Source organism: Colletotrichum paranaense (genome assembly GCF_030867605.1).
Source record: "Colletotrichum paranaense strain IMI 384185 chromosome Unknown Scaffold_1.1, whole genome shotgun sequence".
Taxonomy (NCBI): domain Eukaryota; kingdom Fungi; phylum Ascomycota; class Sordariomycetes; order Glomerellales; family Glomerellaceae; genus Colletotrichum; species Colletotrichum paranaense.
In genome coordinates this window covers 5,165,596-5,181,116 of record NW_026848959.1, presented here as the reverse complement: position 1 = coordinate 5,181,116, position 15,521 = coordinate 5,165,596, and the positions used below count along the sequence as shown (strand labels likewise).

The 15,521-nt window shown below is 49.5% G+C and overlaps 3 protein-coding genes across 3 annotated transcripts; 2 read left to right on the top strand and 1 right to left on the bottom strand.

Moving 5' to 3' along the window:
• Nucleotides 1-2,410: 2,410 nt before the first annotated feature.
• On the top strand, nucleotides 2,411-3,369 carry CPAR01_01801 (uncharacterized protein; the record flags this gene model as incomplete). Its single annotated transcript, XM_060486089.1, has 2 exons — nucleotides 2,411-2,512; nucleotides 2,578-3,369. The coding sequence occupies 2 exons, from the start codon at nucleotides 2,411-2,413 to the stop codon at nucleotides 3,367-3,369; spliced, it is 894 nt and encodes a 297-aa protein (XP_060356946.1).
• A 601-nt stretch (nucleotides 3,370-3,970) lies between these two features.
• CPAR01_01800 (uncharacterized protein) lies at nucleotides 3,971-4,555 on the bottom strand (the record flags this gene model as incomplete). Its single annotated transcript, XM_060486088.1, has 2 exons — nucleotides 3,971-4,263; nucleotides 4,516-4,555. The coding sequence occupies 2 exons, from the start codon at nucleotides 4,553-4,555 to the stop codon at nucleotides 3,971-3,973; spliced, it is 333 nt and encodes a 110-aa protein (XP_060356945.1).
• Nucleotides 4,556-6,999: 2,444 nt separating this feature from the next.
• On the top strand, nucleotides 7,000-13,057 carry CPAR01_01799 (uncharacterized protein; the record flags this gene model as incomplete). Its single annotated transcript, XM_060486087.1, has 2 exons — nucleotides 7,000-7,163; nucleotides 7,216-13,057. 2 exons carry the CDS (start codon nucleotides 7,000-7,002, stop codon nucleotides 13,055-13,057), a joined length of 6,006 nt encoding a protein of 2,001 aa, XP_060356944.1.
• Between the last annotated feature and the right edge of the window lie 2,464 nt (nucleotides 13,058-15,521).

The following is a 15,521-nucleotide window of genomic DNA, read 5'->3' as shown; positions in this document are numbered from 1 at the left end:
TACTTACGGAAATATCCTCACTGGAATTAAGCCCCAAGCGCCGATCTCAGAACATTGGCCTGTCAGATGAGGATTATCCCACAGCCCTCACCACCTTAGTCCAAACTTTAGCCATAGTGAGATCGAGGGAGCCCTGGGCTAGCCAACACGCCCGGGAAAACATGGGCATTGTCCGCAAAGGGGCCTGTGTGTGCGATTCGTCTCGACCTGTTGCCATCGGAAAAAGACTACGAAAGCCTCAAAATTACGATACAGGCAAAGCCCAGCAAGAAGCCAGACGGCACAATGTCCAAGATGGCGGCGTTTGTGTTTCGGCTCTTGGACCAGATCTCTCCGCCGCTTTTGGCGAAATACTAGCCATACCAAGCAAGGTACATACTTGCCTGCAGGGGTCAACCGTCGACAAGATGCCACAGACTCAGGTACCTGGCAGTTCATAGTTGCATGTCCACGTAACACGGGCAGGTCCCTCACAATGCGGCTGCGGAAGCGCCCGTGCTGCGATCTGCAACAGTGTTCTTCGGGGCAAGGATACGTTGAGCAGTCGTCAACCTTGGAATTGGACCCAGATAGAGATGATGAGGCGCGGGAAGGGCGAGGGTGGTACCGCAATGATGCCAATGACAAGATTGAAGGCGTTTGTGCACATTTCTGTGGCGCAGAATCTCATCATCCATGGATTTAGTGTCTCTCGGAACGTATCTGCAAGATCGGATCTGGTGTAGGCCCAGGTAGGCAAAGAGCTATCGTTACAAACCGTCACCTTGGATAGCGAAGTTATTAGTCGGTGCGCCTCGAAATTTGAGTCAGATTTTAGTTCAACGATTGAATGTTGTCTCTGTTTGACTCCAGATTCCTAGGGTTTGGCTTATATCCGTACGCTACGGAGAATTGCACTCATGATTGACTACTTTAGTGTTGATCAGGACCCCAGATTATCGAGACGATCGTGCCAGGTTTGATAGATACACTAAAGATATTTAAACTTTCAGGAACATCTTCAGCTTGGCCATTGTCAAATTAGGGCGATAAATCACGATGGCGGTCGCGATAGTTACGTGCGATTGCAGCGTTGAAATGATGCCATTCCATTGCCCCCTCGGCTCATCGGCATAAAGATAGGCCATCGTGACTGTCTCTGATTGCAACGTTCATCTTATCAATATGGTGGATTCATTTCGCATACGGCCGGCTCAAAATACTTTCGACCCTCGCGAATCTAGTTTGTTATATTGTGGGGGGAGGAAGACGAGGACTTGCATACAGCTTGGATGATGTGATCATGGTCGCCGATATCCAGAAGGTGAAGCCTTCAAACGAGTACGTAGCACCTCCTTGGGTGCCAGCCAAGAGCTTGCCTCTCAGATGCCGCAAGAAAAGAGCCATTGGCGTTGCGTGCTACGGAATGCATTCTTTCCGAATTGAAGCTAAGGGATCGATCTCCCCTCAAGTTCTTAGGCTTGCCCCCTAGACGTGGCGTCTATGTCCTTTCCACACCTTTTTTGTCCATTTCCATCTAGGGCACCCCGGACCGAGTATTTGCCTAGAACTCTCGTAAAATTATAGACAGCCAGCGACATGGGATTTCAACATCGTTAAGTGATTGCCCCAAAGACCCATCTTGTCAACTAGCCGTGGCGCCCCCCTCCTCCCCCAACCCCCGGCGGCCATCTAGCTGGAAGCACACTATCTTAGGTGCCGTAGACAACCAGCTAAGAGGAATAAGACACGGCGTCAAGCCTTAGTGGAACAACCCATACAACCACCGGGAATCGGACAAATCTCTCGCACTTGTCCCGCTGACATGCCGCCCATCTAGCATACCGGGCCCTTTAATATGCTATCGGGCGATGCTCTATCACGAACAGATGCAGGGATTGAGGCTAGTTCCAACTGTAAATTCAAGGCCCCATGTCAGCTCAGTTCAGCTCGACGGCAAAGTTTGCCTTATTTGCCGGATATGTAGAAGCTTGTGTTGATGCTCCAGGAAGTGGCCCCCTCATCATCAATTTCATTCTGGGACCGACTGCAAAGTTTTTGGAAATCCCCCCACGCCCATTCCGGACACGGAAGACGGGGGAAATTGCCTACCAGATCGTGCCACCGGCAGTGTAAATGTTGATCACGATGGACAGACATCAGTCGCCTCAATATCCGATTGGATGGACTAGCAGGAGGGTGAAATACCCACAAGAGCTTGCCCACTACGGAATTCGACGCTAGCCTGACAATTGAGCAGCAACTGCTTTTGAATTATGTTTTCGACAATGTAGGTGATCGTCTCTGGGTATAAGTTCTGGCAAGAAACCTTGGGCCTGATATGCCTTCTCACATCGAACCCCCTGCATTCATCAGACAAACGACCCACTGCTATTTACCCCCTCCTTCCTTGCTTTGCTGAGCGGCAATCATGTTCCACCCAAATTATCTGAGCCCACAAGACTGCCCTGTCCGAACGTCAACCTCAATGGAGGCTTGGCAAGGTCCGCCTCAGGATGCCTGCAGCACACATGTAGATGGTAATTATTAGACTTCCCACGGTGTTGGCAGAGTTAGCTGGCCAAGAAACTGACTTAGTCCGAAGGAACACTAGACTTTCGTTCATACATCTCTTCGACCAACGATAGTAGAAGTTGGGCATACGCTTTGCCGTTACCCAGCATCGATTCACCACAATGGGACCCTTCTCAAAGGGAAATGCTAGCGCCGCTGCATCTCCATAACAGGAGACTTGAAGAATATGGACACGACTTCTCGAGGCCACGTGTTTTATCTATGCCCGAATACGAAACACCCATCCATCATGATGGCTATGGACAACCGGAAAGACGTCCGCAGATCATTACAGGCCTTGGGAGGCATAGGTCTGACCCACGGCTAAACTCGGAGGCGATTTTCGACCAGCCGGCAAGCAGATACTACAAAACATCCTCAGATGTCAATGTCGACAATGTCTCGCAGATGTCAGACTTGTCCCCATGCCCGCTGATGGAGTATGAGTCAAATACCGCTCGCGGTGCCGTGAACTTGTACCCAAGACCATCGCCGACTCGTCATCGACACCGATCTCACTCAGTGGCAGAGGATCCCAGATCCTCACCTCGAGATCGTAAATATCTTTTTGTCAACCGAACCGTCAAGGATGGGAAGTTGATTTCAAGGGGAGTGCAAGCTTCGGGCTCCTGGAAGACAATAGACCGGCGGAAAAAGGCAGCACGTGACGATGAAAGACGAGTTGCCAAGGCTACGACAGAGGCGATCTCGAGTTTGAGAGACCACTTGGGAAGGATGCTTGGAATGGGACTGTCATTTTCGGATTTGATGGAAGAATTAGGTCGAGAAGCACAGAAGACTCAGATATCTTCATAGCGTTTCTGTAATGACAAGATAAGCAAGGTCTCTGAAGCAACAATAGTCATGGATGATTTTCTATTTAGGACCACAGCGCGAAATTGAAGCAATGAAGCTCGACTAACTTTTAGTCACAAGTATTCGACTTATCAAGTTCGGGACAACATAATTAGGTCTATCTTATAATAAACTTACGCTGCAATACCTCATCTGGCGATCTTAGTTTGAGCTTGCAAATGTTGCATCCACACGTAATGTTACGTGAACTCTGAGCCAGCTTTTTCTCCATGTTGGTTCTATATGGGCTTCGTGTACCAGGTGGTGGCTTTTTACGTGACCTTCGACTTATAAGCCTTGTCAGTCGTCAACAAAAACGTTGAACATAGCAGATAATGATGCGGCAATGGCTTCCACAAGGCAGGGAGTACTGAAGCATCAATCGAGTACTAAAGTTTTGCGAATCGGGAAAGTCTGTATCAAAGAATTCTTGATTTTCGGGCATATGTTCTGATTAGGCTCACACGTTTGAGGTGAATCTAAGCTTTGCATTGGACGGCAATATTTGAGAGGCAGGTGCGGAAGCTGTGATGAAATCTTTCTCAGACGCATGACAAGCGCTCTACAAGACCATCAGCAAGCCGGCGATTACCAGCACCCACTTGCCGGACCGGACGGCCTGGACACTGGCCGTTGGGACTTGTACGATCGCTGCGCCTGAAGCTGTACCTCTGGTCGTTGGTGAAGCTCTATTGCTGCCGTCAGAATCTTCTCCTTCTCCTCCTACCCCTCCTCCGCCTCCTTTGCCACTTTCACCACTTCCACCACCGCCTGAACTGCCGCTAGCAACTTTGGTTGATGCAGGGGAACTACCGGGGCTACCAACTTTACCGAGAGTTGCAGGCGACGCGGTAGCTGTGTTAAACAGCTGTGTTAAATATCCTGCAACAACGAAGTGGCCTTGAGACGGGAAAGGTTCCCTTAACAATACCAGGAGACATTTCGGGCCTACTGGAAGGTACTGGCGCAAGACTTGATGTGAAGGCGTAATTATTTTCTGTATTAGAGTTTCCTGAGCTTTTGTGAGGGCTTTCAGCTTACTGAACAGTCGACTGTTGATAATGCCAACGTTTCAATCTCAGTAGACAATGTTGCCGCCCAACATACCTACGTAAAACGATATGGCCGCAAGCGCTACAGGTTTCATTTCGACCAAATATATGGCAAGCTAAGAAAATAGTGAAAGGGATTAACAATAATGAATCGAGATGGTGATAAGTCGTCGTGTTCAAGATTGAGTTGAGGGGCAAAGGAAAACAATCACTCGCCAAAGGGGGTAGCTGAGGGGGAGGGGGGTGTTTCTGGGAAGCCACGAGACTCTTCGACTGTTCCCGATTCACAAGGTGGAATGATCAATCCTACGATTTCACGGTTTGGTGTCGTCTTTTAAGTGCCCATTATCAAGTGATTGTGCCATGGTTTGATTATAATACCTCAGTGTCATCAAGAGCGATGCGAGGTCACATGGATCCTGAGTTGCCGGAGTTATCAAGCCTACCTACTAACTTGGCGATCGCTGCATACCGCCAGAAGAACAAAGAATCGGGGCAAATGAGGTCCGGTACGGATAATTGGCACTCTTAAGCTCGCATACGTGTCAAAAGCGCCTTGCGGGAGCTGACCATGAAAGTGCTGGGTTTGGATGGAAGGTGTATTACTTAGAGCAGGTCTTAGTTGTCTGAGGTAGTTGGAAAAAGTCTCTCGATTCAAAATTGTGTACAATAATCTAGCTGAAACTGCTCCAAGACATGGAAATATGGAAATATGCTGGTAGCGTATGGGCTTTGGCTCACTTGACTTGATCCTGACAACTTCGAAGTTTCTTCACAAAGGCACATGCCTCTTCGCCTCTTTGTCTGCACATCTTCGGTCATCACATAATTCAGGCTCTGATCGCAGCTTCAGTCTAAGACATTTCATAGAAATTCTCAATGTGATGTGGGTAGCTTTGACAAGTTCCAACACATGAGCTGGGATCAAATGTAGCTTCTTGACTGCTACCAATCTTCCAGTCCGCTTGAGTTCGAAGGAAAGTGAAGACTCATTTTGGTTTGATATCTCTTACTTGGCATGTAGTCTTTGAGCTATTCTAAGTGCAGACATCCGTAATTTCTTCCAGCAATGAAAGCTGCATCGACTGTGAAGGATCATAATGAAGAATCAGACACGAATGTAATGACCTACCGCCTTGTACCAAGCGATTTTGCCAAATGCATCTACCTAGCGTCAAAGCCAAGGAATCGGAATGTAGATTTTGTATCTTAACCCCGAACATCACCAGATAGGCCTAACCCCTTTGACGCGCCTGGGGCTGGATCTAGGCAGGTAGGACATCAACACAACATAGCGCTCCCCAAGTGCCGGGCGATGTTTAGCGTTATAGAAAATGTCTCAGTTCAGTCTCTATGCGGTGCTCTCGTATCACCACACGAAACCGACCGGTTTCTGAAGATGGTCTAGCTTGCTCATTCATTATGTCAGGCAAGTCACTTAGTCGGGCGCTATGTAACGGAAGTTAGGACAAAGGTCTGCTTGCCGATATTGATCAGCCTTCGTATGGCATCTGGCCCGAAAATTGACTGATGTCTTTCCTTCTCAAACCTTATATGGTCGGGAGTCAGTATTGGACCATACCGAACAGCACAGCCACCACCACCCAGATGGATGGACATCCGGATGCATTGCACCTACTATGATTATCGCCGCCCGTTGTCCCCTCTTCTTCTGATCTCGGGTCGCTTCATCGGAATGCAGTCTCAACCAGAAAACGATCCAAACCTGCTTTGAATAAGCAATCATTTCTAATCCGGTTTGACATCGTCTAGTGTGACGGTCGAGTAGTTCCGTGCACTACAGCTAATGAGATCTTAGTCAAGGCATGCCCTAGCCTAATCGTCTTTCTCCATGTTTCCATGCAGAAGCAAGATGTCCTTAGAACAGTTCGTAGACTTTTTTCCATTGGACGAAATAATATACATGCAGGTTACTGAAAACTTAATCGGCAAGAGGCGAGTCTGGATCCATCCAACGTTCCGGCTTTGAGTTGAACTAATCCTCCTCTGAACGGCGTTCGTTTCTCGGTGGTCGACTTGTACCACAGCTCCTTTTCTTTTCCTGTCCAGAACTACTACTGGCTATCTGCTTACAGAAGATATTCTCATAATGTAAACAGGCGATATTGTCTCTTAGTATTATTGCTGCATCAGGTTCGAAGCAGATGGTTGGAAATGGCGGGGACAAGGTTCTTGGGGCTACGATAACAATTTTGATTACAGGTAGGTAGCTCAGGTTTATGGTAGTGTAGAAGTCACTCTGTCGATCAATTTGTTGGCTCGAATGGCAAAAGCACTTGACTTCAGAAACACGTATAGGTTTGGCGCTCTCCTAAGCGGGCTCAGCTTCAACGGCAATGCGATGTCCACTTAGGAAATCGAGCACTCGAAATTTAAATACAGTCCTTGTTTTTCTGTGTCAAAGCATCAGGGAATCATCGTCTCAAAAACTCACTTTTCTTCCTTGTTGTAGAACTCTGGGGACTTGGAGACCAAATTTGCTTTTTCGAACTGACTTCTCAGTCACAAGATAGGCAAGATGAAGTGGAAGATTCCGATTTCCTTCATCGTCTTTTGGACGAGGATTGTTGCCATTCCGGCGGGTAGTAACTCTCCCTGCCCAATAGATGCCAAAGTCGTGGTTGAATACCAACCTTTCGAAATCCAGTGTTCTGGGAATGTCGCGACTTCAACCAGGACCAGGTGAGACTTTCTCAAAAGTTCAACATGGGCGCTTTTTGTTGACATCATCTAGGACGTGGACTGAGTGGCTAACCACCACCGATATTGTCATAGGCGGAACTATCACGTCAAAGACAACGGTAACTTTGACCGCCTCTGAAACCCTTGGTGTAGTTGTTTTTACGTCGACAGGCTCCAAGACGGGAGCCAAAACAATTCCGCCAAAACACCCGGGAGATCCAACTTCAGTTATCACCTATATAAAGCCTCCGAGGAGTTCTTTACCCACTGTCACTTCTCTCGCAAGTAGACCCGGGTTAACAACCGTCCCCCCGGGTCCGAATGGCGGTCCATCTACGGTAATTACATTCGTAACAGGTCCTATTACAGTAACCTCGTCTGCAAAAACAACTGGCCTGAGTACCATTCCCGGAGTTGATGGAAGACCCCCTACCGTGGTTACTTTTGTCACCACGCCGCTGTCTCCAGTGACCCTCACTTCAATCGCATCGACAACTGGGCTCACAACTATTCCTCCTGGTCGCAACGGCGGCCCCCCTACGGTTGTTACTTTCATGACCCCTCAGTCTGGCCCAGTCACTATCACTTCTCTTGCTTCTACGACTGGTCTGACAACCGTTTCTCCCGGTCCCAATGGTGGTCCTCCGACGGTGGTTACTTTTGTCACCACGCCGCTGTCTCCAGTGACCCTCACTTCAATCGCATCGACAACTGGGCTCACAACTATTCCTCCCGGTCCCAATGGAGGTTCTCCGACGGTGGTCACCTTTGTGACCCCTCAGTCTGGCCCAGTCACGATCACATCGCTTGCTTCTACGACTGGTTTGACAACCATTCCCCCTGGTCCCAACGGAGGTTCTCCTACTGTCGTCACGTTCGTCACTTCGCTTCTCAACTCCCAAAAGACAGTAACAATCACCTCTACCGCCCTCACTACTGGGTTGGTGACTCTTCCCCCGGGGCCTAAAGGAGGCCCTCTTACTGTTGTCACTTTCGCTCCAGAACCCCCGGGAACGGTGACCATAACATCTTTCGCATCTACCACTGGCCTGAGCACTCTTCGATCCGGTCCTGATAGTGGCCCGCCGACTGTGATTACCTTTGTTACCACACCTTTACCTCCAGTGACGATAACCTCACAAGCATCCACAACGGGGTTGACAACTCTTCTTCCGGGGCCTAACGGCGGTCCACCAACTGTCATTACCTTTGCAACGGGGCCTCCTCCAGTTACTGTTACGTCTACTGCATCTACTACTGGCCTCACAACGCTTCCGTTAGGGCCCAACGGGGGACCTGCTACGATAGTTACCTTCGTTACCGGTCCGCCGGCAGCCAACCTTCCTGTCACCTTGACATCTACCGCAAGCACTACCGGTCTCACTACTATTCCACCTGGACCAAATGGCGGAGCCCCTATAATTGTCACATTCGTGACGGGGCCTCAGCCTGTCACGTTGACCTCGACCGGCAGCGCGACCGGTCTTACGACGCTTTATCCGGGCCCAGACGGCGGTCCCACGACCGTCATTACCTTTGCTACCGGTCCTCTTCCAGTCACCTTGACATCATTTGGAAGCACAACTGGGCTGAGAACATTCCCTCCGGGGCCGGGTGGAGGCCCTCCTACCGTTGTTACCTATGCTACAACAACTGCGCCTGTGCCAGTTACAATTACGTCTACGGCCAGCACTACTGGGCTGACAACTCTTCCTGCTGGTCCAAACGGCGGCCCACCAACGGTGGTGACGTTTGCGACTGGTCCTCTTCCAGCCACCTTGACCTCATTCGGAAGCACAACCGGATTGACTACGCTACCTCCAGGCCCCAGTGGAGGCCCTCCCACAGTTGTTACTTTCGCTACAACTACCGCACCCATTCCAGTTACAGTCACTTCCACTGCGAGTACTACAGGTCTCACAACTTTTCCTTCAGGTCCCAACGGCGGTCCGCCAACAGTAGTGACGTTTATTACTGGCCCGCCTCCGGTTACCCTCACATCTTTCGGAAGCACAACTGGGTTGACTACATTCCCCCCGGGTCCAAACGGCGGTCCTCCTACTGTTGTCACCTTTGCTTCAAGCACTGCGCCTATTCCAATTACAATCACCTCAACCGCGAGTACTACGGGCCTTATCACTATTCCTGCGGGTCCGAACGGCGGACCGCCGACCGTCATCACCTTCGCCACGGGCCCAGCGCCCGTGACGCTTACTTCTATGGCCACTACAACTGGCTTGACTACGATTCCTGGTGGTCCTGGGGGCCCTGATACAGTTATCACGTTCATCACCAGCCCGCAACCAATCACCATCACGTCTACCGCCACCACTACTGGTCTCACAACATTGTCGCCGGGTCCAAATGGTGGGCCGCCGACGGTTGTCACTTTCGCTACAGGCCCGGCACCAGTGACTATCACATCGACTGCTAGTACGACGGGCTTGACTACTATACCTGGAGGACCGGGCGGCCCCAACACAGTCATCACCTATGTGGCGAGTCTTCCACCGGTCACAATCACGTCTACCGCAACTACCACCGGCCTAACGACTGTGCCCGGGGTTCCTGGGGGTCCACCTACCGTTATCACCTTTGTTACCGGACCCTCTCCTATCACCGTGACTTCAATGGCGACGACGACTGGTCTAATAACGCTGCCGCCAGGCCTTAACGGTGGACCAAGTACAGTTGTGACTTTTGTCACTGGCATTCTCCCTGTAACAGTAACTTCAACGGCATCTACGACAGGTCTAACAACTATCCCGCCTGGTCTAAATGGAGGCCCTACTACGGTAGTCACGTTCGTGACAAGACCGGCCCCCGTCACTTTCACATCTACTGCCTCTACGACGGGCCTGACAACTCTTCCCATTGGCCCAGGTGGAGGTCCCGAAACAGTAATCACCTTCGTTACTGGAACTCCGCCTGTAACTCTTACTTCAACAGCAACTACCACGGGTCTCACAACGCTGCCGCCAGGCCCTAACGGCGGACCGACTACTATAATAACCTTTATCACCAGGGAACCAGTGACCGTCATTACCCTTACGACTAGCTTTAGGCCCATAGGAACAACCTTTACGACCGGTCTTGTTCAGACGTTCCCTCCAACACCCGGCATTTCGGTAACCGGTGCCCCACCTTATTTGCTAACTCTCATCACTCGGACAGCGAGTACAACCGGCCTTACCACGCTTCCCTATTATATTGGCGACGGAGACGACTTTATATCGATAACAATAGTTACATTTGTAACTCCCCCAGCACCAATCACTGTCACCTCAACCGGAAGTTCAACTGGCCTGACTACAATTCCTCCCGGACCTGCAGGTGGCACGCCAACCGTAGTGACATTCGTAACTACAACTCCTCCAGTCACTATTACCTCAACAGGCAGCACTACAGGGTTGACAACCATTTCTCCCGGAACGGCCGGCGGACCTCCTACTGTGGTCACGTTCGTGCCTCGTATCGGGGTCGTCCGTACTCTGACATCTACCGCCAGTCAGACCGGAGTCACCACTCTGCCTCAAACGGATCCTGCTGGAACGACAACTGTGATTACTTTCGTTCCGCAAGCCACAGAGCTTTCAGCCACAGGGCTTTTGACAACCTTAACTTCGACTGGCGCGCAAACAGGCGTCACTACTTTGCCTCAAACAGATCCTGCTGGAACGACGACTGTGGTTACTTTCGTTCCGCCAGCCACAGGGCTTTTAACAACCTTAACTTCGACTGGTGCGCAAACAGGCGTCACTACTTTGCCTCAAACAGATCCTGCTGGGACGACGACTGTGGTTACTTTCGTCCAGCCAGCAACAGGATTCCTGACGACGCTAGTATCGACAGGTACGCAGACGGGTGTTACTACCTTACCTCAGACCAACCCAACTGGCACGACTACGATAGTCAGCTTTATCCCTCCAGCCATTGGACTTCTCACGACAGTTGTGTCAACAGGCACGCAGACGGGAGTGACTACACTTCCCCAACCCGACCCAACGGGCGTCACTACGGTCATTAGCTTTGTACCTTCAGCCACCGGCTTTATTACGACGGTAGTTTCAACGGCCACTCAAATAGGCGTGACAACCCTACCTCAGCCTGATCCAACTGGAATTACCACAGTCGTCAGTTTCGTACCTCCAGCCACAGGCTTACTCACCACGCTGATCTCTACCGCGACTCAGACGGGAGTGACTACGCTGCCTCAACCCGATCCAACGGGCGTCACTACGGTCATTAGCTTTGTACCTCCAGCCACCGGCTTTATGACAACGGTGGTTTCAACGGCTACTGAGACAGGCGTGACAACCTTACCACAGACTGATCCAACCGGAATCACTACAGTCGTTAGCTTCGTTCCTCCAGCCACAGGCTTTATTACCACAGTCGTTTCATCTGCAACTCAGTCCGGCGTCACGACCCTACCTCAAACCGACCCAACCGGAATTACCACTGTTGTCACTTTTGTGCCACTTACCGGTGGCATTACCACAGTTGTATCAACGGCAACTCAGACGGGTATCACGACGCTTCCCCAACCCGATCTAACGGGTATTACGACAGTTGTTAGCTTCGTTCCTCCAGCCACCGGTTTCATCACCACGGTCATTTCATCGGCAGCTCAGACGGGAGTTACGACATTGCCTCAGACCGACCCAACTGGTACTACCACAGTTGTCAGCTTTGTGCCACTGACCGGTGCCTTTACAACGCTTATATCAACGGCAACCGAAACGGGTGTGATTACTCTCCCACAGACTGACCCAGCTGGCATCACCACAGTTCTCAGCTTCGTGCCTCCCATCACCGGTGCCTTAACAACGGTTGTCTCTTCCGCAACTCAGTCTGGTGTCACAACCCTACCACAGACAGACCCTGCGGGTACGACTACCGTCGTCACATTTGTTCCCATCACTGGCGCTCTCACAACGGTTGTGTCTTCAGCTACCCAAACGGGCGTCACAACTTTACCCCAAACCGATCCCGCCGGCACTACAACTGTCGTTTCATTTGTTCCCATAACCGGTGCCATCACAACTGTGGTCTCTTCCGCTACCCAAACGGGTGTCACGACCTTGCCTCAAACCGATCCTGCTGGCACGACTACCGTCGTCACATTTGTTCCCATCACCGGCGCCCTGACAATCGTAACTTCAACAGCATCCCAAACTGGCATAACAACCCTTCCTCAGACCAACCCAGCTGGCACGACCACTATTGTCACTTATGTGACGCCGAGCCCGAGCTGCACCCCTGGATTGCTATGGGCGTACTATGGCTTGTCACAAGCTCCGACCGACACCGCCAGTCAGGCGGGCAAGATCCCGTTCCAGAATTCAGACGCAACCTCACAAGCAAACTGGAAGACAACTTACTTCAATATTCAAACCGTACTCAGCGGACAGAGTCCCAATAATAGGGGCTTAACGACCACAGTTGGTCTGTCATCGTCTTGTGGCACCTCGACCCGAAATGTTTATGGTACTACTGTATCAGAATCCAACTACATCATCGTGCAGCATATTGGCTATTTTCATCCTGCTACATCCGGAACCTACACTTTCAGCTTCAGCGGTGTGGACGACAGCGTCTATCTCTGGCTGGGCAGCAGCGTCGCCAAAAGTGGCTACAGTAATTCAAATTATAACAAAAATGTCAACTACTACGACACAAGCAGTTCGGGTACTTTTACATTTACTGCGACTGCTGGTCAATACTATCCGATTCGTATCTTGTTCGTCAACGCGCAGAACTGTGGCTTGTTCAATTTCTCACTCACGAATCCCGCCGGCAGCGTTGTCGTTTCAAACTCCCAGTCTGTCGTTGGAGACCAGCTTGTGAGCAGCTGCCCGAACAATGCAGACGCCGCTCCCTTTAGTTTCTAGATAAGAAGCCTGTTTTTCTTTTGTTAGTACTAGTAATGCTTGTTCTTGTCTTCCTACCTACTCTTCTGTAACAATTCTTCTCCTTACACTTTATGTACTTTGTCGTCGAGTTTGATGGTTGCTATTGACCTGATGTTTAAGGTCCCGTAAACAATGTATTAGTCTTGATATATTCAATAAGCACTATTTGTTTTACGCATTCTGGATATTTTCCGTGTGCAAAGCTTCATGTTACAAGTCATTCTAGACAGCAAGAAAAAACCGAACTCGAGTATTGATATTAGTACAAAACAAAGCACACGGCTAAATACAATGACACTCCTCTACCTAAAGTACACTGTAAAATACGCGAGACTCTACATATATAGCGGAATACGTGGTGACAGTCACTGTCAGATTTTTGGACTGAAATCTCAATCCACAGTCTTTGCGAAACGGAACAAATGCTATCATAAGCTTCAGGGCTCCTGCAAGCGCGTACCGCAGACAAGCCCCACGACGGCAGACTCATCGATTATTGCTCTCAGACTTGAAGGGGAAACTGTGTCAAAATGATGAAAACAGATGAATACTCTCATGATTAAAAAGCATGGTATCGCTGACTAAATCATGCTCCAAAGATAACAACAGTGAATAAGAGCAATGAAATCGAAATTGTTCTGAACTCACTGACTGACATAGTACTCAAGGCTTGGTGCAGTGACATTTGGTGAAATAAGTCCTACTCGTCGGAGTTCATTGACCCAGAGATGCTGACTTGCGTTCCAGCCATACTTTTATCTTTCAACGGTCGCGACCGAAATTACTTTACATGAAATTGCCAGCCTGCGATGGAATTTGAGAGACGCAATCATAATGGACTGAGCTAGGCGGTTTTACTACATTTCTGTGACTTTCAAAGTGCAGGAAGCCATCCACTCCCATGTACGGCAGGATTACTGACAGCATGACTAATAAACCGCTCGGTATGACAGATAGCAGATAGCCTTTGAGGAGTCCCCAAGATGGCTTAAAATTTCTTGGAATTGCTATTAAACTTTCGCAAAGATCTTCCTCATGATCGAGTCCAATGTTAGGTACCCACGTCACCTTTATATCGACATAGCTGAATCTTTCTTCTATCCTTATCCGCACATTGTGTGAAGCTAAGACGGATACGAGACGCAAACAAACGTAAATGTTTCAGAAAATGCTTTGACAACCCAACCCCCCCCCCCCCCCCCCCCATTGCGGAGAGTGTATCCATCAGCAAAACGAGTCTTGGCCTCCAGGCTCAGGCCGCAGTCCTTTGTGGCATAAACAGTGTAAGGACTTTTGCGCTAGTTAGGATCTTAGATGATTACAGACAACTGGAAAGAAACACAACCACTTCCAACCATAGCCTGATAGACATTGAGAAGCTCGACTCTGCAGCCGACAGCGGCCATAGCAATGCCGGCGTGAGATGTCAAAAGGCAAGTAACGACGGAAGCCTTCATAACTTTGACATGCCAGCCGCCATCCCATTTGATCGCCTTTTCTTCTGCCAAGAAGCACTCTCTTATTTGCTGATATTGTTTATTCGAACTTCCTTGGCAATGTTCGAGAAGGCGGGGTTCTGTGCAAGGCTCCTTTCTCAAATACTCCAAGAGGCCATTGAAAACAGTAAGCCGAATGTGATTAGGATGAGAAAGAGTAGAGGAGACTTATTCCAACATTCGGGAAGATTAACTTTATATACGTCAGCGACCATAGGCCTCGAGTCAGTTTCATAGCAATCCGCAGCTATCAGACATAAGGGCGAGCCCCCTCCTCGAGGCCTTGGAGGCAAACGCAATGCCGGCTCTTCTCCATTGAGATCGAATGATCTGACAACCGCATGGAAGATAGCTAAGGAGTCCGAAAGCCTAAGCTTGACTAACTCTGGCGGGAATCAAATACAAGAACCATGGCAAAGCGGTTCGATGGGCTCAGCAGCCAGCTCATGTATGAGATCTTAGCTGGTGGGACTTGAAAATGCGTAGGTCCTAAGATTATCATGTGCATTTTATGTTATACTTAAGGATTTAGGACAAAGTAGGGCTTTCAAGGTTTGGAACTTTGCTCAGAGGGACCCAGGGGGGGGAAGCCTCCAGTCTGGCGTTTTGTTGACTCATTGAACAAACGGTACAAGTATGCCCCTTTTTCCTCTTGATTTTGTAGAGATCAACTACTGATGTGTTTTGTCCACTGGCGCTCCTTTTACTACAGCTAGTTTACCTATAGAAAACGAATCGTTCAATCTGGCCACAAATACAACGATCGATGTAAATTTGTGGCAGGGCTACCAGCTAAAAGAGAATGGTTTCGGTGACTAAAGTTGGATTTAACTTAATATATACTTTAGAAAGCAATATACCCTGTTTACCTACTGCTAAATAGTCTTCGCAGTAATCGAGTATGATAACTTGCCTTCGGCTTTGGAATTAGTCCTAGCCCAAGTACC